Here is a 24,571-nt window from a genome sequence, read left to right as displayed (position 1 = left end):
AACAATTTTAATGCCCTCTTTTATGTGAAAGGCCTTTGACCAGCGAAGGGTAGCTATTTCGTCCCAGCTAAGTCCTCTCTGTTCCATATTAAACACTGTGTTTGCTCCTCATATGACTTGGAATCCTAGATGTCGTAGACTGACATTCAGGTTTCTCCAAACAAAATTTGCTTTTTTTCAAGTTTCCATCAAAAAAATACAATGTCAAGATCTGAAGACAAAATTCTAGCACTGCTTGACCGGTGGCTATCTCCATCCTTTAGCCGAACACTGTGTTTCTCCGATGCAGTCTAAACCAACCTTGGTTCTGTGGCACCACGCTGGTCTTTTAACTCATTTGAACTTGTAACCACATAAAACCCCTAGTTGATTTCTTTTTTGAGTGAACTTTTATTAGAGTATTGTATTTATAGAACTGAGTTTTATTTTTACTTTTTGAGGAAGTTGGCCCTGAGCTAACATCCGTCCCCAACTTCCTCTATTTTATATGTGGGACGCCTGCCACAACATAGCTTGATAAGTGGTGCATAGGTCCGTGCCCAGGATCTGAAGCAGCGAACCCCAGGCCGCCAAAGAGGAGCACATGAACTTCAACACTACGCCATCGGGCTGGCCTCTAGAACTGAGTTTTAAACCCAAATGCATTCTTGGTAAAGTGCATCTATTAGTAAACTTCCATTACTCTAGTCTGGACATATCTTTTTGAATCTTTATCCACATATGTTTAACTGCTTAGTCCCCTACCTAGCTAGGTGTAGTGGCATGCGGACAGATCCATTTCACAAAACACTAAGAAACAATTCCTCCTTTCTCCTTCCTGTATTAACTCTAGCCTTCTGGTCCAACAAGTCCATCTATAAATATTGTATTACTATATCTTAGTGATGCTGTTCAAGTTACAGCCATAGACATAAATGAAAACTCTTAGCTCTGCCTCATTTCCCAGGCATGGTTAATTCATAGGCAATTATTAGCAGGTGCAACTTCTGCAGGTTGGCTTAAATGACTCTCTCCCTTCTTTATCAAAGGCAGTTTCCCTGGGAAATAACCAACTGTTTACGCCTGCAGCTGCTCACTCCTGCAGGTGGCAATCCAGCTGCGGTTTTATAATACCAATCCCCAGATTATCCCAGGGTGGAAAATCAGAATTACATAAAGCCATGTGTCCAGGAATATTGCTCTTTAGAAGGATTTCTCTTTCTCATCGAGGGAATCCAACTGAAGAAAAATCAACACTGAAAAAGGATAAAGTAACTCACCTGAGGCAGGACCTCATAGCATCCTGGGAGATCATCATGATTGACAAGCTGGACCGCTTTCTCATATGGGTACTTCAGGAAGCAGCGCCCGAAGTCCACCTCTGTATTAACCACTTGGAGGGTGGGTACCACACACCTGCTCACAGGAAGGAGCCCATTAAAGAATTCAAAAGCACAGAGAGCTTGTTTACATATGGAGCACGCAGAGTCCCAAGTTAAGCACATTTATCACTGTCACATAGTAGTTTTTCTCTAATAACTACATTAATCATTTTCAAATCTTCCCTCCTGTCATCTCTGTCCCTTAGCCCCCAGTCACCACTTTTTAATCAAAAAAGAGCTAGAAGCAGGACTCCTTAAACAGCTGTCTTCCGTGGGTAATGACTAACATTTCCACTGTTTTTCATTGGCCTTCCCTGGGCAAGGGGCCCCCACAGTGCAAGTTCCTTAGGGCAGAGGATCTGTTTTCACGGTAAACAGGGCCAATGCCACCAGCATGGGGTCCTAACTAGCTGTGACACTTTGGACCAGTCAGAGTCCCCTGAGGCCTAGCAACAGCTCAAGCCATCTAAATGATGGTAATAATTGTAATTCCTATGCAGAACAGCTGTCTTGGATCAGTAGGCTCCGGCAGCTGCTCGACCCAGAACTGGCTGTGTGACAGTGGTGCTCAGTATGGCGGGGGTGGGGTGGGGGAGAGGGAGGGAGAGTTGTGCTTGGGGAGCAGAGAAACTGAAGCCCTGTGTGTGCAGTTGGCCTACTATTAGGTGACTTGTGTTTTATTTTGTGTCTGTGCATCTCAAAGTTGGACCTGCTCTGCGGCACTGTCACAATATAGGGCAATGGCAAGGAGCACTGGTGTTTGATCAGTCAGAGCCAGGTTCAGACACTGACCCTCCCAGCGCAAGCGGGCGAGTCTCTTTCCCTCCCCGAGTCCCATTTCGCTCATAGGTAAAATGAAGGTAATTCTAGGGATTGACAGGAGCGTCATTAACTCTTCTTAGGGTGTTGTGGGAAACACGGGAGAGCCCGGTGAATAGCATAGCACAGTGCCACGCAGGGCTCAGGAAGAGACGATTAATCCCGTGGTAGGGGCACAGCGAGCCATCACTGCTGGCTCTCTGGGAGAATTCTTGAGGGAGCAAGTTCTAAAAGCAACTCTTCTGTTGAGAGTCTTTGAGTAGTTCCTACAGATTACACCAAAAATAATGACACAAAAGGATCTTGTTAACCCCAAGGTCTGGGAGGTAGCATGGATGAGTGTTGATTTTTAGCTATAATGGAAGCTGTCAGTTGACCCAGTGACTTTCGTAAAGCTAATCTTTTACTGCCTGAAATGCTGTGGCTGAGAGGGTTTCGAGTATTCGACTGGGGTCACAGAGCACACGTGGTAGGAGGGGCACAGCCTCTTAGGACCTTTGTTTTTAAATTTCTATGGATAGCTGCAGGGAAGGGGCTTGAAAGTGTCAGAATAAACCCTTATAGAAAAGAAATGCAAGACTAGGCAAAAGGCAAAGTTGGGTACAGGAAGGATCAGATGAAAGAAGTTTTGGTGTTTCTAAACAAACAAAAGAATTAGGTCTTTGAAAGGAGTACTAAGTAGATCACGGCAAGGCCTTGACCTTCAAGTTCTTTTAGGGCTGTTCTTTGGCTTCATCCAAACCCAAGACACGTGAAATGGTGCCAGTTATGACGGCCACACCAACCAGCACGTCTGCACCTTCTCTAAGGTAGGACTTCCTAAGAGTCACGAGAGACCTAAGTCCTAGGCATTGATATATTATCAGAGTTTTTCTAAGTAATTTTCCCTATTTCCTTTAGAGGGCGTTTTCACATACACACCCGAACGTCCCAGATCTGGACACTTGTTGCTTTGTCAAGAGTGTGGCCCATGATTTTACTTAGGATCACTGTCGTCATTAGTAAGTGACATATCACCCTCAGAAAGACTGTAACTTGGTCAAGGAGAGACAATTAACAAGTGGCAGAGCCAGGATCTTAACCAGACTCCAGAGCTCATTGCTGCCTCTGTGAAAAAAAAGAGAAGTTGGTGACAGTTCTCAGGGGTTTATATTGTTGGGGAGGGCCTTGTTCTGAGGGCCTGCTTGCAGCCTGCATTCAAGTCACAGTAACAGTGTCCTGAGGCAGGACTGCCTTGCGAAATGGATATTCCATCACAGGATTGTGGGCACCACTCCTTCTGCTGCATGACTTGGGAGTACTATATTTAAAGATACAAATAACAAACAGCAACTGCTTGCCTCTTTCCGCTAAAACCTTTTGACTTATATACTTGGAAAGGCAGACCCATTAGGGAGCACTATTATTCTCAACACTGCAAAACATACACATCCCTTCTCTTATCTCCACCAAAGGTGCACTTGCTGTTTTAAAGCTTTGTCACCTGAATATCAGATTCAGCTTCCCTTCCTAGGAAAGCAGAACAAATGCGGTGTGAACTGGTGGCAGGCCTGCTGCCTTCTGGAGAGGCAGCCCCTTACTGGCGGCTCAGAGGAGATTGGGGAGGAGAGAAAGCGGGTGAGCATGGTACCTCGCCGTAATTAGGAGTGCCAGCACTTCTTCCCCGACACCTTCCACGTCTACCACCAGGGCTAGCTCGTATTTCTGCACAGAGTTGGAGCATAAGGTCACCTGGAAAGAAAAAGGTGAGGAGCTGCTCTTCTAAAAAGTCCCGTTCCCTCCGCACAGGGGAGAAGGGAGTTGAGGGAGGGCCACCCTTGATGAGTGTGGCTTCTGAGCGCTTCACAGGATGTTTGGGGTTTTACATTTTCAGTTGAACGAGTTACATTTTGGGGTCAGGGCATGCTGAGTTTTTTCAAAGGCCAGGTTAGAACCAAATGGTTTTAGTACAATAGCTTTCTCATTTCTGAAGAGGTTGTATCAAAGAAGCCACATACCTGCGAAAGGGGAAAAAGGATCCTGAAGGATGAGCAATATGAGGCAAACTTTAATTATTGCAATTTAAATTGTTTCCTACACCTCTGGGCTATTTAAATTATGAAAATTCAATAATACACTGATAAAACACTACAGCTAAATTTCTCTTTTAGCAACATGAATGAACGTAACCATGTCAGTTCCAGAAAATGGCATACGACATCAACTAGTCTTTTTATTTTTTTACCAAAATCTTACCCCCTGCCCCCAATATTCATTATTAAAGCAGAAAATAGAAAGCTCCAAAGTCTAAAGAAAAATCTATCCAAGGACAATATCCGGCCAGTATATTTTACCCTACATTTTTATTTACTGTTGCAAAACTTTACATTTAGGCTTTTGAAGCCTGGTTACAATTTTTAATTGCTTAAAAATGATTTGTACTGGAAGAGATACTTGTAAGTCTAGAAAACAGCTTCTGGCATCAGCTAAGGCTTTTCTATCTATAAATTATGTATCAGGTACTAATTAAAATTTTTTGGGGTTGCAAAGGGAATCATTGGATGCAAATTTGAATCTGCACAGACGTGGCTGAACTGCAGATCGGGAGGGAAAATTGAAGCTTGGAGAAAGCTTTTCCAAATATAAAGGAAAAATAAAGTGAAGATGGAGTCATTGATTTGGAAAGAAAACTTGTCAGATTTCGAGAGAAGCAGCTGCGCCGGCCTGCAGAGGTTCCTAGAGACTCCAGCCCTTGCTTACGTCTCTGAGCTATGGTTTGAAGGCAGAAGAACAAGCAGTTCCGGCAGAAGGCTGTTAGGTAGATGCTATGTCTTCTAAAACCTCCCTGTACTATGTAGGAGAGGCAAAAAAAAAAAAAGATTCATTGCAGTAGGTCTTCTCCCTGGGGAAGTCAGGGTTGGCAGGTGCTCTGATCTGAACGGCTGTGACCCCCCAAGTTTATAGGTTGAAATCCTAACCCCCAGTGTGATGGTATTATGCAGTGGGGCCATTGGGAGGTGATTAGGTCGTGAGGGTGGAGCCTTCATGAATAGGATTATAAAGACCCCACAGAGCTCCCTAGCCCCTTCCACCATGTGAGCATATGAGGAGAAGTCAGCAGTCCACAACCTGGAAGAGGGCCTTCACCAGCACAGACCATGCTGGCACCCTGATCTCAGACTTCCAGCCTCCAGATTGTAAGAAACAAGTTTCTGTTGTTTATAAGCTGCCCAGTCTCTGGGATTTGTAATAGCAGCCCAAATGGACCAAGACAGCAAGCCTGAGAAGTTATAACGATGTATGACATCAAACCTCATTGGACCTATTGAGAAGCCCTCGGAGGAGCCAAAAACTCCCAGAAAAGATTTAGAATGAGTGGATTCATGGTGAGATATTATGAAGCATTTAAAACAAATTCTGGGGATATAACCAAAGCTGAATTAAATATTCAAAGATAATGACTAAAGAGAAAATTACCAACCTTAGCTATGAAGTCTTATCTTTTTGCTTTCCCGGAAAAGATAAAGGCGTTTCAATTTAGCAGCCTTCAATATTGCTAGACCTAACTGTTTGGAGAAGCAACAGATAAGTGAGGGAGGACAGTAAAACCTTTCTCAGTTAGACACGAAGTAATTCTGCTAGTGGCACCACAAGGCCGTGACCAAAGCATCACATTGTGGAGCTAAATATAAAGCACTGCTAGGAATGTCACATCCGCACTCACAGGAAGCCCAGATTCGGATTAAAAATCTGAGTAAACTGGGTATCATCTGTGGCATAAATCTGGACTTTTATTGGTGTAAACGATTTGAGTCTGACGGAAAGGAGGACCTAAACATCAGTGAGTTCTTAAATCTTTCTATATTAGTACTAATGGGTGCACTATCTGTATAGAGCAATTTTTTCACTAGAAATTGCTAGAATGCACTGTTCTGGTGAAGGCCAGGCATCTAGATTGATGGAAATCCACTGGAGCAGGGTCAGTTCTTTTGCCCAATACATTTGCATCTGCTTTCTTTTGCCACAGTGGTTTCTTTTCTTCCAGGCCCACTTTTCCATGTGAATTAGAGGCGCCCCCTCCCATGACCCTGGGCATACAGAGGAAACCTGAGATGTGGTCCCAACAGCTCTCTGAGGGTTGAGCTGCTGGGCCACGTCCTGGAAGGCTGTGCACTTTACCCTGATAGCCGCAAATCCTTGGGCGCGAATGGTGCCAGAGTCGGGGATGATAGTGAATTCTTTTGGTTTCATTACAGGTATTTCGCCCTTGTTCCAAAACGGTCTTTTGTTGTCTGAATACTGCTCATGACTTGAAATGCTTTTATGGCCAACGCCATCCCCAGGGACACGCAGTTTGAAGGTCATGGGGACCAAGGAGGTATTATTGAGGGAACATATCAAGGTATGAGGAAACCCTGGAAAACAAAATATGAGGTGAGAAATAAAAGCCCCATGATACCTCCCTTTACCTTCAGCTTCCCCTAGCACTGCCGAACCCCTTAAATGAGCCGTCTATGCAACTCCTCACTACTTGCTTAACTCCAGCTCTCCCTGATATTGTTTTCACTCTACAATTAATAAATCCATCTCATTCATTCAATGAATACTCATTATTCATTTATTAAGTAGTGACAATAGACATAAAAACAAGCCCCCTGGTCATCATCCAGGCCCCTCTCAAGAGGCAGCCTCTGTTATCAGTTTGCTGAATAGTCTTCCAGAAGTATATTTTGCATTTAATCTTTGCACAGAAATACAGATTTTTTTCCCAAAAAATAGAATCCTGTTTGCTCTTTTTATTTGCCCATGTGTGAAAGGAGAAGCCTGTGTGGTTTTGCCCACTGTGTGACTCAGAGCCTGCCAAGACTGTATAATTCATCTAGAACCTGTCTGAGCTCATGCTCTCAGGGTCGATGACACAAAATCAAATAATAGCCTCTCCCGAGAGAGACTTTACAATCTGCTTTTGAGACAGCCAGAGACTAACACATCAGCTTTTACCTCCCTTAGACAAAGCCACTTTTTCATGCCACATCTAGCCCTCCTACATTCTTCTCAGTGAGACTCATGTTCCTTTCCTAAGAGATGTAGATCCTCCTTGCCTGGCAAGCAATAAACTGAGCTCTGATTCTGGATTCCCTAGGTGCCCATTGTATCTGCTGCCACTTGCAGAACAAGAATGATCTATAACCATAGGAGAATAAATATGCATATTTCTATTGGATGCAAACACTATTCTTTCTTCCTTGAACACTACTGCAATAAAATACAGTTGGTCTCTTGGAGTAATTACTGCAGTACTGCAGGGGCTGTCTTGAACCCATCTACTTCTCTCCCCATGTCTGAGCCTTTGTCTACACATTAGGACTGTTGGAGGATACGTGTTCGTGTCTCCTTTGTGATAACATACCCGCCATTCTACTCGGAAGAGATCTTTTATGGAAAAAGAATGGTCTGATTACACGTACTTGAAGGATTATTCTTGGAAATTCCAGAGGAACTGCTAGAAAGTCAGTTTCACAATCATGTAATTGCTACATTTGACTTTTCTGAACTTTCTCAACAAAGACTCTTGACACTGTAGATCCCTTATTCTTATTTTATCTGACCATTTATGGGAATAAACACTCTTGTAATGTAGGGTAAGTGGATCCTTAAAGATTCAAGTGGGTCCTTCCAAACCATTGCTCAGACTACTTCCCTGGAGCTAGAAGATTTTCAGAGAATAAAGCCAATTATAACCTACTAGCTAGAACAATTCCTTGTACAACTACCTGTAACCCATATTGCTTGTCAAGAAGCCTAAAGGAAAGGCATATTTTTTTATTAAAGACTGAAGGGTTATTAATATGAATGTCATTCCTGGGTTTCCGGTTGCACCAAATCCTAACACTATTCTATCTACAGTTCCATTTGAATGCAAGCACTCTATAGTGTAGACCTCTGTTCTCCCTTCTTTAGTATCCAGTACATAGAAGCTCAACATTTATGTGACTTTTTTGGGAATAATTAACAACATGCTTGGCCAGAATGCCTCAAAGATTCATAGAGGCACCTTCATACCCCTCCCAGTATTTAAATAGCTATTTAAAAGACAATATTCTCAAGAGGTTTGATTCTCATTCAATATGTGCATTTTCACCTGGTCTAGAAAGCCCCTAAGAAGACCAGGAACAGAAGATCATGAGGCTGCAAAGGAAAAATTTCCATTCTGACAGAAGGTGGTACATTATTTGGAGCATGACCTCTCTCTTAAAGTATGGACCCTAGCTAAGGAGAGTATTAAATTGATTTAGCAATTCCCCAAGACCAAAAATTAAATTGACTGTTTTTAAGTTAAATGGTTGACTTTTTAGGATTTATGGGATTGTTTAGACAATAGATTCCTAATTTTTCTAGTAAAATAAAAATCTCAACAAAGCAAGGGCAAATGTGTTGGCAGATCATTGTGCAAAAAGGTGGTCCTTTTGTGGTTGTCTATAGAAATAATTTAGAATATGAAAGATCAATAAGCACATCTGCACAATTCATTTTGGACACAGAAAATTCAGCCTCAGCCTTAGAAAACAAACATCGCCAAAAATTGGGATCCTCTGTCCACTTCAATGGGCTCTGGCACACCAACTATGACGTGCCCCAAAGTCTGAGCTGGCCTTTGACAAAAAACCACAGGTCCCATGATAGATGAGATAAGATAATCTCTGAATAAGAGTTGGTGGGAAAATTTCTCCTCTGTAGCTGGGGATGTGGCTGGCTCCTGCCAGAAATCCTGCTATCATATTCCAGGAACACTGTGCAGTGGGACATGGGTCTAAATTGTACTCCAGAAGACCTTTCAAACACAAATGGGCTGTGCCCAAACCACCCAGTTCAGAATAGGTTCTTGTAATTGTCTGTAAATTCTTTAGATGGATTTGAGCCTTCTTATACAGAATGGCCACTGCCATAAATGTGACTAAGAAATCATACATTATAACTTTCCCACCTGGGGAATACCAGTCATACATAGAAGAGTTATAAAGAATCTTACAGTGTGTTAACCTTTTGATCAAAAATTTCACAATCCACAATGCTTGGGAAACGTAGAATGTAAAAATAGTATTATTGATGTTAAATTGGCCAGGCTCTCTGAGGCTCTTGGAGTTCTTTGGTGAAGAGTTTTACCTTTAATTCTAATGGCTATCAGCTCAGGTTAGCTCCCTCTGGAATTCACAGACTAGTCACGTTAGCAAATAATAACTGAAAGATCCATGTGATTACAAGTCTTTCATCAATCTGAATCAAGCTTGCTTCATGCACACATACTAAACATTGTCAAGAACCAGCTCATCTATAAGTTCAAGAAAGCTTCCCTAAACACTCACCCTCAGAAGCCCTCCCTCCTTTCAACCTTAACAATGAGTACTCTGAAAAAAAAAATAGGACTTGTTTTCTCCCTTGAAGGCGATACCATATAGCGCACGTTTTCCAAATGTCCTTGTGCTGGACTTTGCATTTAAATGCCTGTGGAAGGTAGGCTGCTGCCCTGCATCAGCTGCCCAGACCTCTCCGTGGACTCAGTTTGAACTGTTTGGAGGATGACTGCACAGGTCCTCGGGTTTACTAATCCACTCCTTATTGTGCATCAGTCACAGTTACGCCTGAGAGCACGTGCCTCTCTTGGTAGGCCACCAGATAATTTTCAGGTTGCAGGTCACTTTTATTTTCCTTCAAAAGAGTCTATCTATCACTCAGACATGCCCTAGAGATTTGTAAAAATCTCTCCAGTCATTTTTATATTTTATAGTAACAGAGATTCAACTTCATTTATATAGATTTTCCTATTGTATCTACCTTACCCAATATAACATAGATGGGGGGGCATTGTATAAATAAATGTGTTCTGAATAAATAAAACTGTTATAACACCCAAATGTTAAAGCAAGTGCTAAAGGGGCATTATGAATCAGTTTTTTGTAAAGAACTGTTTGTTCCCAAGTAGATGGGCCTACTTGAAAGGAAGCAAAAGAAAGGAAAGTCAAAATGGGAAGCAACAGAGCAAAATGGAAAGGATTATGGAATATGGATTTAGAGCAGGGTTTCTCAACCTTTTGTTAAAATTATTGCTGCTTAAAAAGAACCACTGGGATAAATTAATTTTAAATCAAATTGATTTATTAAATATGACTTAAATTAGATTTAATTTTTCCCTGACGAGAAAAATTAAATACTAAGTAGTAAGATTCTGTAGGGTAGAGTTGAACTTTGGAGGACCACAAACCTTTGTTGCATTTATGTCTTTTTCAACCCCCAAGAACCAATTTTCATCACTTTGGGGGCAACATCACCCTTGTTCACAGTGTGTAATTTAGATCTCAACTGAAATATTAATTCTGCCACTGCCGTGTGACCTTAGGAAGTTACTTAACTGTTCTAATGCTCAGTTCTTCCTTCTGTAAAATGAGCATCTTAAACAGTACCTCCCCAAAGGATTGCTAAAAGGTTTAAATGTAGTACTGCACGTAATTCACTTGCTGTGATTGGAACTCAAGGAAGAACCACTGAATGGACGCTTTTGCAGCTACTGCTGTTACTACTGTTATCATGTTTCTTATTGGGGAAGCTTAGACGGGAGGAAATGACTCAGCAAAGTAACTGAGTGAGAACACAACACAAACATGCAGAGGAGTCCTTAACTGGGGGTGATAGAACACCTGAATCAAACCACCACTGGGTTCACTGTCAACTTGAGAGCATCTCTATGAGAAGGTTGCTGTGTAGCCAGACTGACCAATCAGAATCTGCACAGACTGTTCACAGTGTTCAGATGGTGGAGTGAAGTGTGAGGCTTTCTGCTGTTCCACTGCCGGAAGAGCTAGGACAGCCATGGCCTGACAGCTATGACCGCCCAGGACACAGTTACAACTGTCACCTATAAACTAGAAATGGCACCAAAATGCTACTCCTGCAGAGGAAGGAGAGAGCAATTCTAGACCCTCTTAGCCACCACTCGTAAAAAATGGTAAGAGAGATTATTTATAAACTTCCTCCTCCCATGTAGAGAAAAAAGTAATTCTACTCAATTTCTATTTTAAAATGGAAAAATACTCACCAAAGGAAACATCGCCAAAGTGCAGAGCAGGAACATTAAAATGGAAGGTAGGTCCAATGACACAGCCTCTGTGAGAACGAATACAAGTGCAGGGAGTGGAGAGGGAATCCAGTGAATTCGGGGTAACAATCAGGAACTGGGGAGAGGGTAAGTACTGAAAACCATAATTTGGCATTCAATCAATTACAGAATCTAGGACTTAAAGAAACCATGAGATCATGGTCTATCACAGTGGTTCTTAAAATTCTTTTTCAAGACTTAAACTATTGAGTTTTAGCAAATGATGCTCAGTTCTTCCTTCTGTAAAATGAGCATCTTAAACTTATCACCATATTCCTACCAATGAATTAAGCAGAGCAGACACATCACCAAACTAATGGCACACAATCTTAATGTGGATGAGACACATATCACGAAAAGTTCTTAACTCAGGTGAGAAAAAAAAATTCTAAGTCTAATCATAAAATAAATATCAAAGAAAATCAATGATACCAGCATTCCGTGTCCCACACTTTGAAGAAATTGTTTCATTCCAGTGCCTACCACCAACTAGTTGTGATGCTGGCCAGTCACTTTACTTCTGTAGGCTTCAGTTTCTTTTCCTCATGCATAAAAGGGAGGATTGAAACAGAGGACTTTAAAGGCCCTTTACTCTAAATGTTGATCTATTTCTCCCTCCGTGCCAGGTTTCATGATCTTGGAGTGATACTCTAGCTTAAAATAAATAACAGAGAGATTCTATGCTTCTAGCTGATTCAGATGCAGCAGATAGCATAACGGTCCCCAAAATGTCCATGTGCTACTCCCCAGAATCAGTGTATATGTTAGGTTTCATGGCAAAGGAGAATTAAGGTAGCAGAAGGAATTCAGGTTGCTAATTGACTGGTCTTAAAATATGGAGAGGATCCTAGATTATCCAGGTGGGTTCAACATAATCACAAGGGTCTTTAAAAATAGAAGCGGGAGGCAGACGAGGAGGTCAGATGATGCAATCGGCGAAGGACTCAACCAGCCGTTGCCGGCTTTGAAGATGGAGAAGAGGGAACATAAGCCAAAGAATGTGGGCAGCTTCAAGAAGCTGAAAAAGGGTAAGAAATGGACTCTCCCCTAGAACCTCCACAAAGAAACACAGCCCTGCCAACACTTTGATTTTAGCCCGGTACTTAGGATCTATAGAGCTGTAAAATAATAAATTTGTATTCTTTTAGGCTACTAAGTTTGTGGTAATTTGTTACAGCAGCAATAGAAAACCAATACATCAGGTAATTGTTTATTCTTGTTTTTCTCCATGATCCATGTTCCTAAAATCTCTAGACCAAAGATAAGAACTTAAATAATTCCCCATCTATGCGCCAAAGCTTTTAAAAGTTATAGACACACAGGTACCAGAAAACACACTAAGCAGGACTCTCCTAACTCATCCAGCTCCAGGTGTTGCTGGTGGAGGTGTGTCACACCATGCTGAACGCACTGGCGCCCTGGAGATTCTTCCTGTGGCTATAGATCTAACCACAACGAAGCGAGGGGCTGCTGCGAGCCTGGGAGGAGCCATCACAGCAAAGACTCAATGCAGCAAGTTTCAATTCTAAAAGCCCGTCTCAGAACTGTCTATTCTAGTTCATGCTAATGATCCAAAGTGGTTTCAAAAGAAGTGGCTAGTACTCAGCAAAGAATTAGGATCTAGTTGAGAGTGGAAGTCAAACAAGCCTACGGGTTGGCTATGGGACTTGTAAAAGAAATTTTGGGGGGTCCAAAGTAACAAATAGATCAAAAGTGTCTGAAATGCACAAAAGGCTAACAAAAGTAAGAAAGAAACTCACAAAATTGCACAAAGCAGTCATTTAATCACGCAGAAGTGAAAAGAACCAGAGTTAAATCACATTTCTTCAAAGGCACATATAACTAAGGGAATTGTGGCTGAACACCATCTGGATTTAGAAATGGTCACATTCATTCTAATAGGGATTCTGAATATTGGGATAGTCTCTGCCAAGACTGTGCCCTCAATCAAGGCAGTGGTCTGTTAAAATCATAATTCTAAAGACTAAGAGATGGAATAATTGAATTATTATAATATGAAATTATATATTATATTACATTATATATATATATATATACCCTTTTTTTTTTTGATGAGGAAGAGTGGCCCTGAGCTAACTAACATCTGTTGCCTATCTTCCTCTTTTTGCTTGAGGAAGATTGTCACTGAGCTAACATCTGTGCCAGTCTTTCTCTATTTTTTTTTTTTTTTTTTGTATGTGGGAAGCTGCCACAAAATGGCTTGATGAGTGGTGTGTAGGTCTGTGCCCAAGATCCAAACCCATGAACCCAGGGCCACCGAAGCAGAGTATACAAACTTAACCACCAGGTCGGCCCCTATATTATATTATATGTTTACTGAGATTTACAAATATTTTCTCCCATTCTGTAGGTTGTCTTTTTACTTTCTTGATAGTGTCCTTTGAAGTACAAAATTTTAAAATTTTGATGAAGTCTAATTTATTCATTTTTTCTTTGACTGCTTGTATGTAGGCATCACATTTTAAAAACCATTGCCTAATCCAAGGTCATATGTATGTATACCTATGTTTTCTTTCAACAGTTTTATAGTTTTAGTTATAACATTTGGGTCTTTGATCCATTTTATGTTAATTTTGTATATGGTGTGAGGTAGGTGTCCAACTTCGTTCTTTGCATGTGGATACCCAGTTGCTCTAGCATCTTTTGTTGAAAAAACTATCCTTTCTCCCACTGCATTGTCTTAACATCCTTGATAAAAATAAATTGACCACAAATGGATGAATTTATTTTTGGAGTCTCAATTCTATACCATTGATTTATATGTCTATCTTTATGCCAGTACAACACAATCTTGATAACTGTATCTATGTAGAAAGTTTTGAAATAGGAAATGTTAGTTCTCCAACTTTGTTCTTATTTTTCAAAATTGTTTTGGCTATTCTGGGTTTCTTGCATTTCCATATGAATTTTAGGATCACTTTGCCAATTACTGCAAAACAGGCAGCAGGGATTTTGATAGGGATCATGTTGACTCTATACACCATTTTGGGAAATATTTCCATCTTAAGTTAATACTAAGTCGTCCAATCCATGAACACAGACGTCTTTTCATCTATTTAGGTCTTCTTTTAAATTCCTTTCAACAATGTTTTGTAGTTTCCAAAGTACAAGTCTTGCACCTTTTTTTGTCAAATTAATTCCCCAGTATATTATTCTTTTTGAACCTATTGTAAATGGAATTTTCTTAATTTCATTTTTGAATTTTCATTGCTACTGTCTAGAAATACAGTTGATTTTTTGTATACTGATCCTATATCCTGCAATTTTTCTGAACTCAGTTATTAGCTCTACAGTTTTTTTGTGAGTTCCTTAGGATTTTCTATATACAAAATCATGTCATTTACAAAGAAAGAGAGTTTTACTTTTTCCTTTCCAGTCTGGATGTCTTTTATTTCTTATTCTTGTCTAATTGCCTCGGATAGAACCTCCAGTACAACATCAAAAGGAAGTGGCAATGACGGACACCTTTGTCTTGTTCCTGACCTCAGTGGGAAAGCAGTCTATCTTCTACCACTGAGTATAATGTTAGGTGTGGGTTTTTCATAGATTCCCTTTATTATATCGAGGGAGTTCCTTTCCATTCTTGGTTTATTGAGCTTTCTTTTTTTTAATCATGAAAGGGTGTTTAATTTTGGTGAATGCTTTTTCTATGTTATTGAGTTGATCATGTGGTTTGGGTTCTTTATTCTATTAATATGTCGTATAACATGATTGATTTTCATATGTTGAGCCAACTTTTCATTCTTGAGATACATCCCACTTGGTCATGGTGTATAATCCTTTTTATATGCTGCTGGTTTGATTTGGCTTGCTAGTATTTTGTCAAGGATTTTTAATCTATATTCATAAAAGTTATTGGTCTTTAGTTTCCTTCTCTTTTTTTCCAATTTTTATTTATTTATTTATTATTGCAGTAACAGTGGATTATAACATTATATAACTTTCAGGTGCACATTGTAATATACTTCGAATTCTGGGTAGATTACATCATGTTCACCGTCCAAAGACTAATTACAATCTATCACCAAACATGTATGCCTAATCACCCCTTTCATCCTCCTCTCTCCCCCCTTCCCCTTTGGTAACCACTAATCTAATCTTTGTTGCTATGTGTTTGTTTGTCGCTTTTATCTTATACTTATGAGTGAGATCATACGGTATTTGACTTTCTCCCTCTGACTTATTTCACTTAGCATAATACCCTCAAGGTCCATCCATGTTGTCACAGATGGCCGGATTTCATCATTTCTTATGGCTGAGTAGTATTCCATTGTGTATATATACCACATATTTATCCGTTCGTCCCTTGATGGGCACCTCAGTTGCTTCCAAGTCTTAGCTATTGGGGATAGTGCTGTGATGAACATAGGGGTGCATGTATCTTTATGCATTTGTGTTTTTAAGTTCTTTGGATAAATACCCAGCACTGGAATAGCTGGATCATATAGCAGACCTATTCTTAATTTTCTGAGGAAACTCCATACTGTTTTCCACAGTGGCTGCATCAGTTTGCACTCCCACCAGCAGTGTATGAGGGTTCCCTTCTCTCCACATCCTCTCCAACACTTGTTGTTTCCTGTCTTGTTAATTATAGCCATTCTGAACGGAGTGAGGTGATACCACATTGTAGTTTTGATTTGCATTTCCCTGATAGTTAATGATGTTGAACATCTTTTCATGTGCCTGTTGGCCATCCATATATTTTCTTTGGAGAAACCTCTGTTCAGATCTTTTGCCCATTTTTCAATTGAGTTGTTGGTTTTTTTGTTGTTGAGATGTATGAGCTCTTTGTATATTTCAGATATTAACCCCTTATCTGATATATGGTTTGCAAATATCTTCTCCCAATTGGTAGATTGTCTTTTCGTTTTGTTGATGGTTTCCTTTGCTGCGCAGAACCTTTTAAGTTTGATGTAGTCCCATTTGTTTATTTTTCTACTGTTTCCCTTGCCCAGTCAGACATGGTATTTGAAAAAAATGTTGCTGAGACTGATGTCAAAGAGTGTACTGCTTATGTTTTCTTCTAGAAGTTTCATGGTTTCAGGTCTTACATTCAAGTCTCTAATCCATTTTGAGTTGATTTTTGTGCATGGTGTAAGATAATGGTCTACTTTCATTCTTTTGCATGTGGTTGTCCAGTTTTCCCAACACCATTTATCGAAGAGACTCTCCTTTCTCCCTTGTATGCTCTTGGCTCCCTTGTTGAAAATTAGCTGTCCATAGATGTGTGAGTTTATTTCTGGGCTGTAAGTTCTGTTCCATTGATGTGTCTGTTTTTGTGCCAGTACCATGCTGTTTTGGTTGCTATAGCTTCGTAGTATATTTTGAAATTGGGGAGTGTGATACCCCCAGTTTTGTTCTTTTTCCTCAGGATTCCTTTGGCTACTCAGGGTCTTTTGTTGTTCCATATAAATTTTAGGATTCTTGGTTCTATTTCTGTGAAAAATGTTGTTGGAACTTTGATCAGGATTGCATTGAATCTGTAGATTGCTTTAGGAAGTACGGACATTTTAACTATGTTAATTCTTCCAATCAAAGAGCATGGAATATCTTTCTATTTCTTTGTGCCTTCTTCAATTTCTTTCAACAATGTTCTACAGTTTTTGGTGTACAGCTCTTTCACCTCTTTGGTGAAGTTTATTCCGAGGTATTTTATTCTTTTTGTTGCAGTTGTAAATGGGATTGTATTCTTAATTTCTCTTTCTGCTACTTCATTGTTAGTGTATAGAAACAACTGATTTTTCTATGTTGATTTTGTATCCTGTGACTTGACTGTATTCATTTATTATTTCTAAAAGTTTTTTAGTGGATTCTTTAGGGTTTTCTCTATATAAAATGATGTCGTCTGCAAATAGTGACAGTTTCACTTCTTCTTTTCCACTTTGGATTCATTTTATTCCTTTTTCTTGCCTGATTGCTCTGACTAGGACTTCCAATACTATGTTAAAAAAGTGTGGTGAAAGTGGGCATCCTTGTCTGGTTCCTGTTCTTAGAGGGATAGCTTTCAGTTTTTCTCCATTGAGAATGATATAGGCTGTGGGTTTGTCATATATGACTTTTACTATGTTGAGGTATTTTCCTTCTATACCCATTTTACTTAGAGTTTTTATCATAAATGGATACATTTTATCATAAATGTATCTTGTAAAATGCTTTCTCTGCATCTATTGAGATGATCATGTGATTTTTATTCTTCATTTTGTTAATGTAGTGTATCACATTGACTGATTTGTGGATGTTGAACCATCCCTGCATCCCTGGAATAAATCCCACTTGATGTATGATCTTTTTAATGTATTGTTGTATTCAATTTGCTAGTATTTTGTTCAGGATATTTGCATCGATGTTCATCAGTGATATTGGCCTGTAATTTTCTTTTTTTGTGTTGTCCTTGTCTGGTTTTGGTATCAGGATAATGTTGGCTTCGTAGAATGAGTGAGGAAGCCTCTCCTCCTCTTCAATTTTTTGGAAGAGTTTGAGAAGGATAGGTATTAAGTTTTCTTTGAATGTTTGGTAGAATTCACCAGGGAAGCCATCTGGTCCTGGACTTTTATTTTTTGGGAGGTTTTTGATTACTGTTTCGATCTCCTTACTGGTGATTGGTTTATTAAAATTCTCTACTTCTTCTCGATTCAGTTTTCGAAGGTTGTATGATTCTAAGAATTTATCCATTTCTTCTAGATTATCCAATTTGTTGGAGTATAGTTTTTCATAGTATTCTTTTATGATCTTTTGTATTTCTGAGGTGTCTGTTGTAATTTCTCCTCTTTCATTTATGATTTTGTTTATTTGAGCCTTCTCTCTTTTTTTCTCGGTGAGTCTAACTAAAAGTTTGTCAATTTTGTTTATCTTTTCAAAGAATCAGCTCTTGTTCTCGCTGACTTTTCCTATTGTTTTTTTAGTCTCTATTTCATTTATTTCTGCTCTGACTTTTTATTATGTCCTTCCTTGTGTTGATTTTGGCCTTTGTTTGTTCTTCTTATTCCAGTTCCTTTAGGTGTTTATTGGGATTAGATTGTTTATTGGGATTTTTCTTGTTTGTTGAGGTAGGCCTGAATTGTTATAAACTTTCCTCTAAGAACCGCTTTTGCTGTATTCCTTAGATTTTGGCATGTTGTATTTTCATTTTCATTTGTCTCTGGGTATTTTTTTACTTCTCCTTTGATTTCTTCATTGACCCAATTGTTGTTTGGTAGCATTTTGTTTAATCTCTGCAGTTTTATGGCTTTTCCGACTTTCTTCCTGTAGTTGATTTCTAGTTTCATACCTTTGTGCTCAGAAAAGATGCTTGGTATTATTTCGATCTTCTTAAATTTATTGAGACTTGTTTTGTGGCCTAATATATGATCAATCCTGGAGAATGTTCCATGTGCATTTAAAAAGAATGCATATTCTTTGGTTTTTGGATGAAATGTTCTCTGTATATCTACTAAGTGCATCTGGTCTAATGTGTCATTTAAGGCCAATGTTTCCTTATTGATATTCTGTCTGGATGATCTATCCATTGGTGTAAGTGGAGTGTTAAAGTCTCCTATTATTATTGTGTTACTGTCTATTTCTCCTTTTATGTCTGTTAATTGCTTTATATATTTAGGTGCTCCTATGCTGGGTGCATAGATAGTTACAAGTGTTATATCTTGTTGGATTGTTCCCTTTATCGTTATGTAGTGTCCTTGTTTGTCTCTTGTTACAGTTTTTGTTTTAAAGTCTATTTTGTCTGATATAAGTATTGCTACTCCAGCTTTCTTTTCTTTGCCATTTGCATGGAGTATCTTTTTCCATCCTTTCACTTTCAGTTTGTGAGTCTGTTTAGTTCTGAAGTGTGTCTCTTGTATGCAGCATATATATGGGTCTTGTTTTTTCATCCAATCAGCATCCTATGCCTTTTGATTGGAGCATTTAGTCCATTGACATTTAAAGTAGCTATTGATAAATATATATTTATTGCCATTTTGTTACTTTTTTAGTACTTTGAGTATTTCCCCCTTTTTTCTCTGTCACTCTCACTAAAGGTTTGTCAATTTATTGATCTTTTCAAAGAACCATCTTTTGGTTTCATTTATTTTCTCCATTGTTTTTCTTTTTTATTTCATTAATTTCCACTTTAATCTTTATTATTTCCTTCCTGTGCTTGCTTTCAATTTAGTTGGCTCTTCTTTTTCAAGTTTCTTAAGGTAGAAATTTAGGTTATTGGTTTGAAAACTTTCTTCTCTTTAAATATAGGCACTTAGATCTATCAATTTCCCACTAGATCTCATAAGTTGTGGTATATTGTTTTGTTTTCATATGATCTCAAAGTATTCCTAAATTTCTGTTGTGGCTTCTCCTTTACCCATTGGTAATTTAGGAGTGTGTTTAATTTTCATCATTTTTATGACTCCCCCAAATTTCTTTCTATTTTTGATTTTTAATTTCATTTCTTTTTGGTTTAAGAACATACTCTGTATAATCCAAATCATTAAGATTATCAAGACTTGTTTTATGGCTTAACACATCATTTATCCTGGAAAATTTTCCAAGTGAACTTGTTAGGTGAAGTGTTCCATAGTTGTCTGTCACGTCTAGTTGGTTTATAGTGTTGTTTAACTCTTCTATTTCCTTTATGATCTTCCGCCGTTATTCTATCCACTATTGAAAGTGGGGTATTGACATCTCCAACTATTATTGTTCAATTACCTATTTCTCCCTTTAGTTCTCTCAGTTTATGCTTCATGTGTTTTGGGGCTCTGCTGTTAGGTGTATCTATGTTTATAATTGTTATATCTTGATAGATTGACCTCTTTTATTATTGTAAAATATCCTTCTTCATCTCAAGTAATAATTTTTGTTTTAAAGTCTATTTGGTCTATCAGTATAACTACTCCAGCTTTCTTTTGGTTACTGTTTGCTTGACCTATCTTTTCCCCATACTTTGAGTTTCAATCTATTCATACTTTCAGATCTAAAGTGTGTTTCTTTTTTTTTTTTTCCTAAAGATTGGCACCTAGGCTAACAACTGTTGCCAATCTTCCTTTTTTTTTAATTTTTTAAATTTTTTTTAAGGATTGGCACCTGGGCTAACAACTGTTGCCAATCTTTTTTTTTTTCTGCTTTATTTCCCAACCCCCCCCCCCGCACCCCCCCCCCCCCCGGTACATTGTTGTATATCTTAGTTGCAGGTCTTTCTAGTTGTGGGATGTGGGACGCCGCCTCAACATGGCCTGACGAGCGGTGCCATGTCCGCGCCCAGGATCCGAACCCTGGGCCGCCGCAGCGGAGCATGCAAACTTAACCACTCGACCACAGAGCCAGCCCCTAAAGTGTGTTTCTTGTAGACAGCATACAGTTGGATCATGTTTTGTGTGTTTTTTAAAATCCATTCTGCTAATTATGCCTTTTAATTGATAATATATTTACATTTAATGTAATTATTGATGAGGTAGGATTCATGTCTTCCATTCTACTCTTTGTTTTCTTTATGTCTTAATGTCTTTTTTGTTCCTCTATTCCTCCATTATTGCCTTCCTTTGTGTTAAGTGGATATTTTCTAGTGTAGAATTTTAACTCCCTTGAAGTTTCTTTTAATTTATTTTTTAGTTAGCTTAGGGAATAGTTTAGGAAATGGGCAATCACATCCTAATAAATAATCAATTATTATTTGGATAAATAATTCACAGAGTCAAAGCTTAGGACAGTAGGATTCCTGCAACACTAATGTCTAACAAACCCAAATTCACCAGTCACTACACCTAACCTTGTGGGGAGGCTATGCTTCATAAGAGTTTACTAGGTGAATACCCAAAATACATATTTATTCTTAAATAGAGTAGCAATGTGTGCTTGCTGATAATTAGATGCAGTATTAATTATTAGTCTGAACTTAAAATGTGGAATGGCCAAATGAAATTGGGATGGGCTTTCTTATTCAACTTGAAGGACAGTTAGCCTGTCTTGGCCAGCATTTTGCTTTTTCTTCATCTACATGAAAAGTAAAATTATGATCCTTTAACATCCTATACTTTCTTACTACAGATAGGGCCATTATTCTTTTCATCTTAAATTTTTATAAGAGCAGAGATGTAAGGTTTTATCTTTCCCACTTTTGTATGGAGGCCTGTCTATGATGCTGGATGTTGTGGAGGGTACTCACGATTCTGAACAATACTTCCTTATGCCAAGAAGTCAGAAAGCCTTGATTCATTGGGAGCTCTCAAGAGCTGATCTTCTGGGGCTTATTGAGGGCAAGAGACAAAGGTTGCATTTGCAGGTTTGCTCTTCCTGCTTCTCCAGGTAACCACCTCCACTGCTTGTCATGAGAAGTGAACTGTTACAGAGCGGGGTTCATATAATGTGAAAAAGTTCTCCTGTCCTTCTTATATGCTGTATATCTCTGAGGGATGTCAATCATGGGCCAGGACAGCATGGTACATCTTCTTGAAGAGTCAATGTTATTCAAATATCTGGAAAGCAACTCCAAGTTTTTCTATGATCACAAACACAGATGTATTATGGAAGAGAATGTAAATGCCTTGTGAATGTTTCAGATAAGTCTTGAGACGTAAGAAAAGTTTATGATTGTAGCAGGCTGTCTAAGCCATGCCACAGAGCCCTTGAAGAATACGCATTCACTCTCCTTACTTGCTAGGGGTTATATTAGTTGGCTAGAGCTGCCATAACAGATTGCTACAGACGAGGTGGTTTAAACAACAGAAATGTATTTCCTCACAGTTCTGTAGGCTGGAAGTCCAAGATCAATAGGGTTGGTTTCTTCTGAGGGATTCCTTTCTCTGCTTGTAGATGGTCATCTTCTCTCTATGTCTTCAAATGATTTTTCCTATGTGTGTACCTGTCCTAATATCCTCTTCTTATAAAGATGCCAGTCACATTGGATCAGAGCCCACCGATATGACCTCATTTTACCTTGATTACTTCTTTAAAAGTCCTATCTCCAAGTTCAACCATATTATGAGGTACTGGGTGATAGGACTTCAAAAATGAATTTTGGAGGACAGAATTCACTCCGTAACAGGGATACTTAGGTGGAATAATTGAGAAGAAATGATAACCACTTTGAGCTGATCTTGAGATTCTGAATTTTCCGTAGATATCACAAGATCAGTAAGTTTTCCTGGGATTCTTCAGGCCAGATGTGTTTGTTTCTTTTCTGTTACCTCCAGACCCCGAGGGAGACCTCAGCTGTAGATGGAGGGAGGTCCTGCTAGCAGTAACCATAATAAGAGAGACTGCCATGGTAATTAACAAGCTGTTGCAGTGGGAACCCAGATAGAATCTGCCACGTGTTCTGAAGGTAGGATCTTTCTAAGCACCAGGAACCAAAGTTATAGATCTGCCCAATGGGTTGGTCACAAAGAACTTCTTTTTAAAACCTGAGAACAAACTCTGCTATTAATGACTTTCAATTATTACAAGCAGCTGGAGAAGCCATCAAAAGGCTTCTAGCACAAAAGCTGCAAGTGCCTTGCCTTGGCTGACTGACACTAAAGTAGCCTCTTTTACAATACCTGGAGCCATTACAGGTAAAAGCATTTAAAGAATTTTCTTGAAATGAAAATGAAACATGAGAGTTTAGAAAAACTGTGATAATAGCCAAAGCTTAGTCAAGAAGGTGATTTTATCCAAGTGTTGCTATAACTTATTTTTCCTAAATATCCTAAAACAGAGAGAGTAACCATAAACTAGTTTAATGTTTAAGTCTTTATTTTATAAGGCTATAGCCTACGGAAAAACTAGAACCCAAAAAGCATCTGTATCCATGTTACAATGATAAGTTATACATATTCAATAGGAAAACACGAATAGAAATTTAGACACCCCATTATGTTGATATGTTCCTATCAACAAAGATATTTATGGACATTCAAGACATGATCTAGTTTTGAAGCTTAAGAAAGCAATAGGTAAAAACTTCAATTAATTTTCACATTAGTTATAGATGGATCTTACCTAATGGTCAGTTTCACAGGTTCAGGTGTCCCATTGACATTGATCAGAAATTCTTCTTCGAAGTGCCCCAGGATGGAAGAACTGAAGGAGATCTGGACAGCCTGGACTCCGCTTGGTTCGATGATGCCTTCCTTGGGACTGAAAACAAAGCAGGCCCCCAAAGCTGAAGTTGGAGGGATCACATTGAAGAGGGCATCAATGCTGCCTTTGTTGGATAGTATTGCCTGTATGAATAAAAAGGAAAGAATGAAAAGGTAGACAATGGACCTCTGATTTATTTTCATATATTCATGTGGATGTATTGTTTAACACCAGCACAGAGACACTTGCAGGAATTAGAACCAAAGGAAAACTCCAGGGGAGAAATGAACAGTCTTTCATCTTGAATGTTTGAAGATAGGAATACAAAGCCAGGAAGTAATTTTGTGTTTTTAGTTTCCTCTTTAAAATGGAGTTAGTCGTGTATTACACTCATGCTATAATGACTAATCATAATAGCATCAACTGAAGAAGAGCTTTAAAATACCTTTTTTAGATACTCTCTGTAAAGTAACCGAGGGAAGGTAGGCATCTCTTTTATATGCATGAGAAAGTTGAGATTAAGTGGAATACTGAAAAATAAAAAGTCAGTCAGAATAGAGGAGCAACAACTACCCAAGCCTATGTGTGTTTCTAACGGAGCTTGAAGAATGTAAATGAGCATCATTGTGGATTCCAGATTGGATGGATTCTCTTTGTTGCACTATTAGATTTCATCCTATTGGGATATTTTCATCTCAAACTCTATTGGATAGATAATTGCTTGGGATGATTATGCAAGTGATTGTTTTACTATAGAAAAGTTTTATTCCTGTATACTAGTGTTCTGGAACTATGTCATCGCCCCCATTTGATTGCACACCAGGTGTGTGTATATAAAAAGACTGTGCCTGGCATTCAGAGTCCTCCACAGTTGGCTCACTCTACCATTCTCGCTCCCACCTCCCACAGTTCCTGTCCGTGAACCTGCACTATAGCCACAGTTCTTTCCTGCGCTCCCAAGACACAACCTCTATTCCTTGACAATGCTTACACCTGAACGGGTGAACAGCATGTTCTGTGTATGTAGGAACTGCCCTTGATCTACACTCAAGGCACTGGAGGAAAAAGAGCATGGGAGACCATGAAGAAACATTCAGAAAGGTATGTGGGCTTCTAGGAATCTAGAAGCTAAGGGGGAAGAATTTCCAGAAGGGGTTGAATGTGGACAGAGGTTGAGGAGGATAAGCTCTGAGAAAATATCACAGATCTAAAATTT

General features: G+C 39.1%; 1 protein-coding gene across 6 annotated transcripts in view; it reads right to left on the bottom strand.

Moving 5' to 3' along the window:
- HYDIN (HYDIN axonemal central pair apparatus protein) overlaps positions 1-24,571 on the bottom strand; it is a 335,806-nt gene that overhangs the window by 192,567 nt on the left and 118,668 nt on the right. For all 6 annotated transcript variants that reach the window (XR_002806835.2, XM_023637294.2, XM_023637295.2 and 3 more), the window contains exons 12-16: positions 23,275-23,498; positions 11,251-11,318; positions 6,339-6,574; positions 3,811-3,911; positions 1,260-1,395 (exon numbers count right to left, since the gene is read on the bottom strand). Coding sequence is in view for 5 of the 6 variants with exons in the window: in XM_023637294.2 (XP_023493062.2) it covers positions 1,260-1,395; positions 3,811-3,911; positions 6,339-6,574; positions 11,251-11,318; positions 23,275-23,498 (765 nt within the window). In the remaining variant the exon portion in view is untranslated. The remainder of the gene's footprint in view (positions 1-1,259; positions 1,396-3,810; positions 3,912-6,338; positions 6,575-11,250; positions 11,319-23,274; positions 23,499-24,571) is intronic.

The sequence above is a fragment of the Equus caballus genome, chromosome 3 (genome assembly GCF_041296265.1).
Source record: "Equus caballus isolate H_3958 breed thoroughbred chromosome 3, TB-T2T, whole genome shotgun sequence".
Taxonomy (NCBI): domain Eukaryota; kingdom Metazoa; phylum Chordata; class Mammalia; order Perissodactyla; family Equidae; genus Equus; species Equus caballus.
The sequence above is the reverse complement of the archived record's forward strand: the minus strand, read 5'-3'. Positions and strand labels throughout refer to the sequence as shown.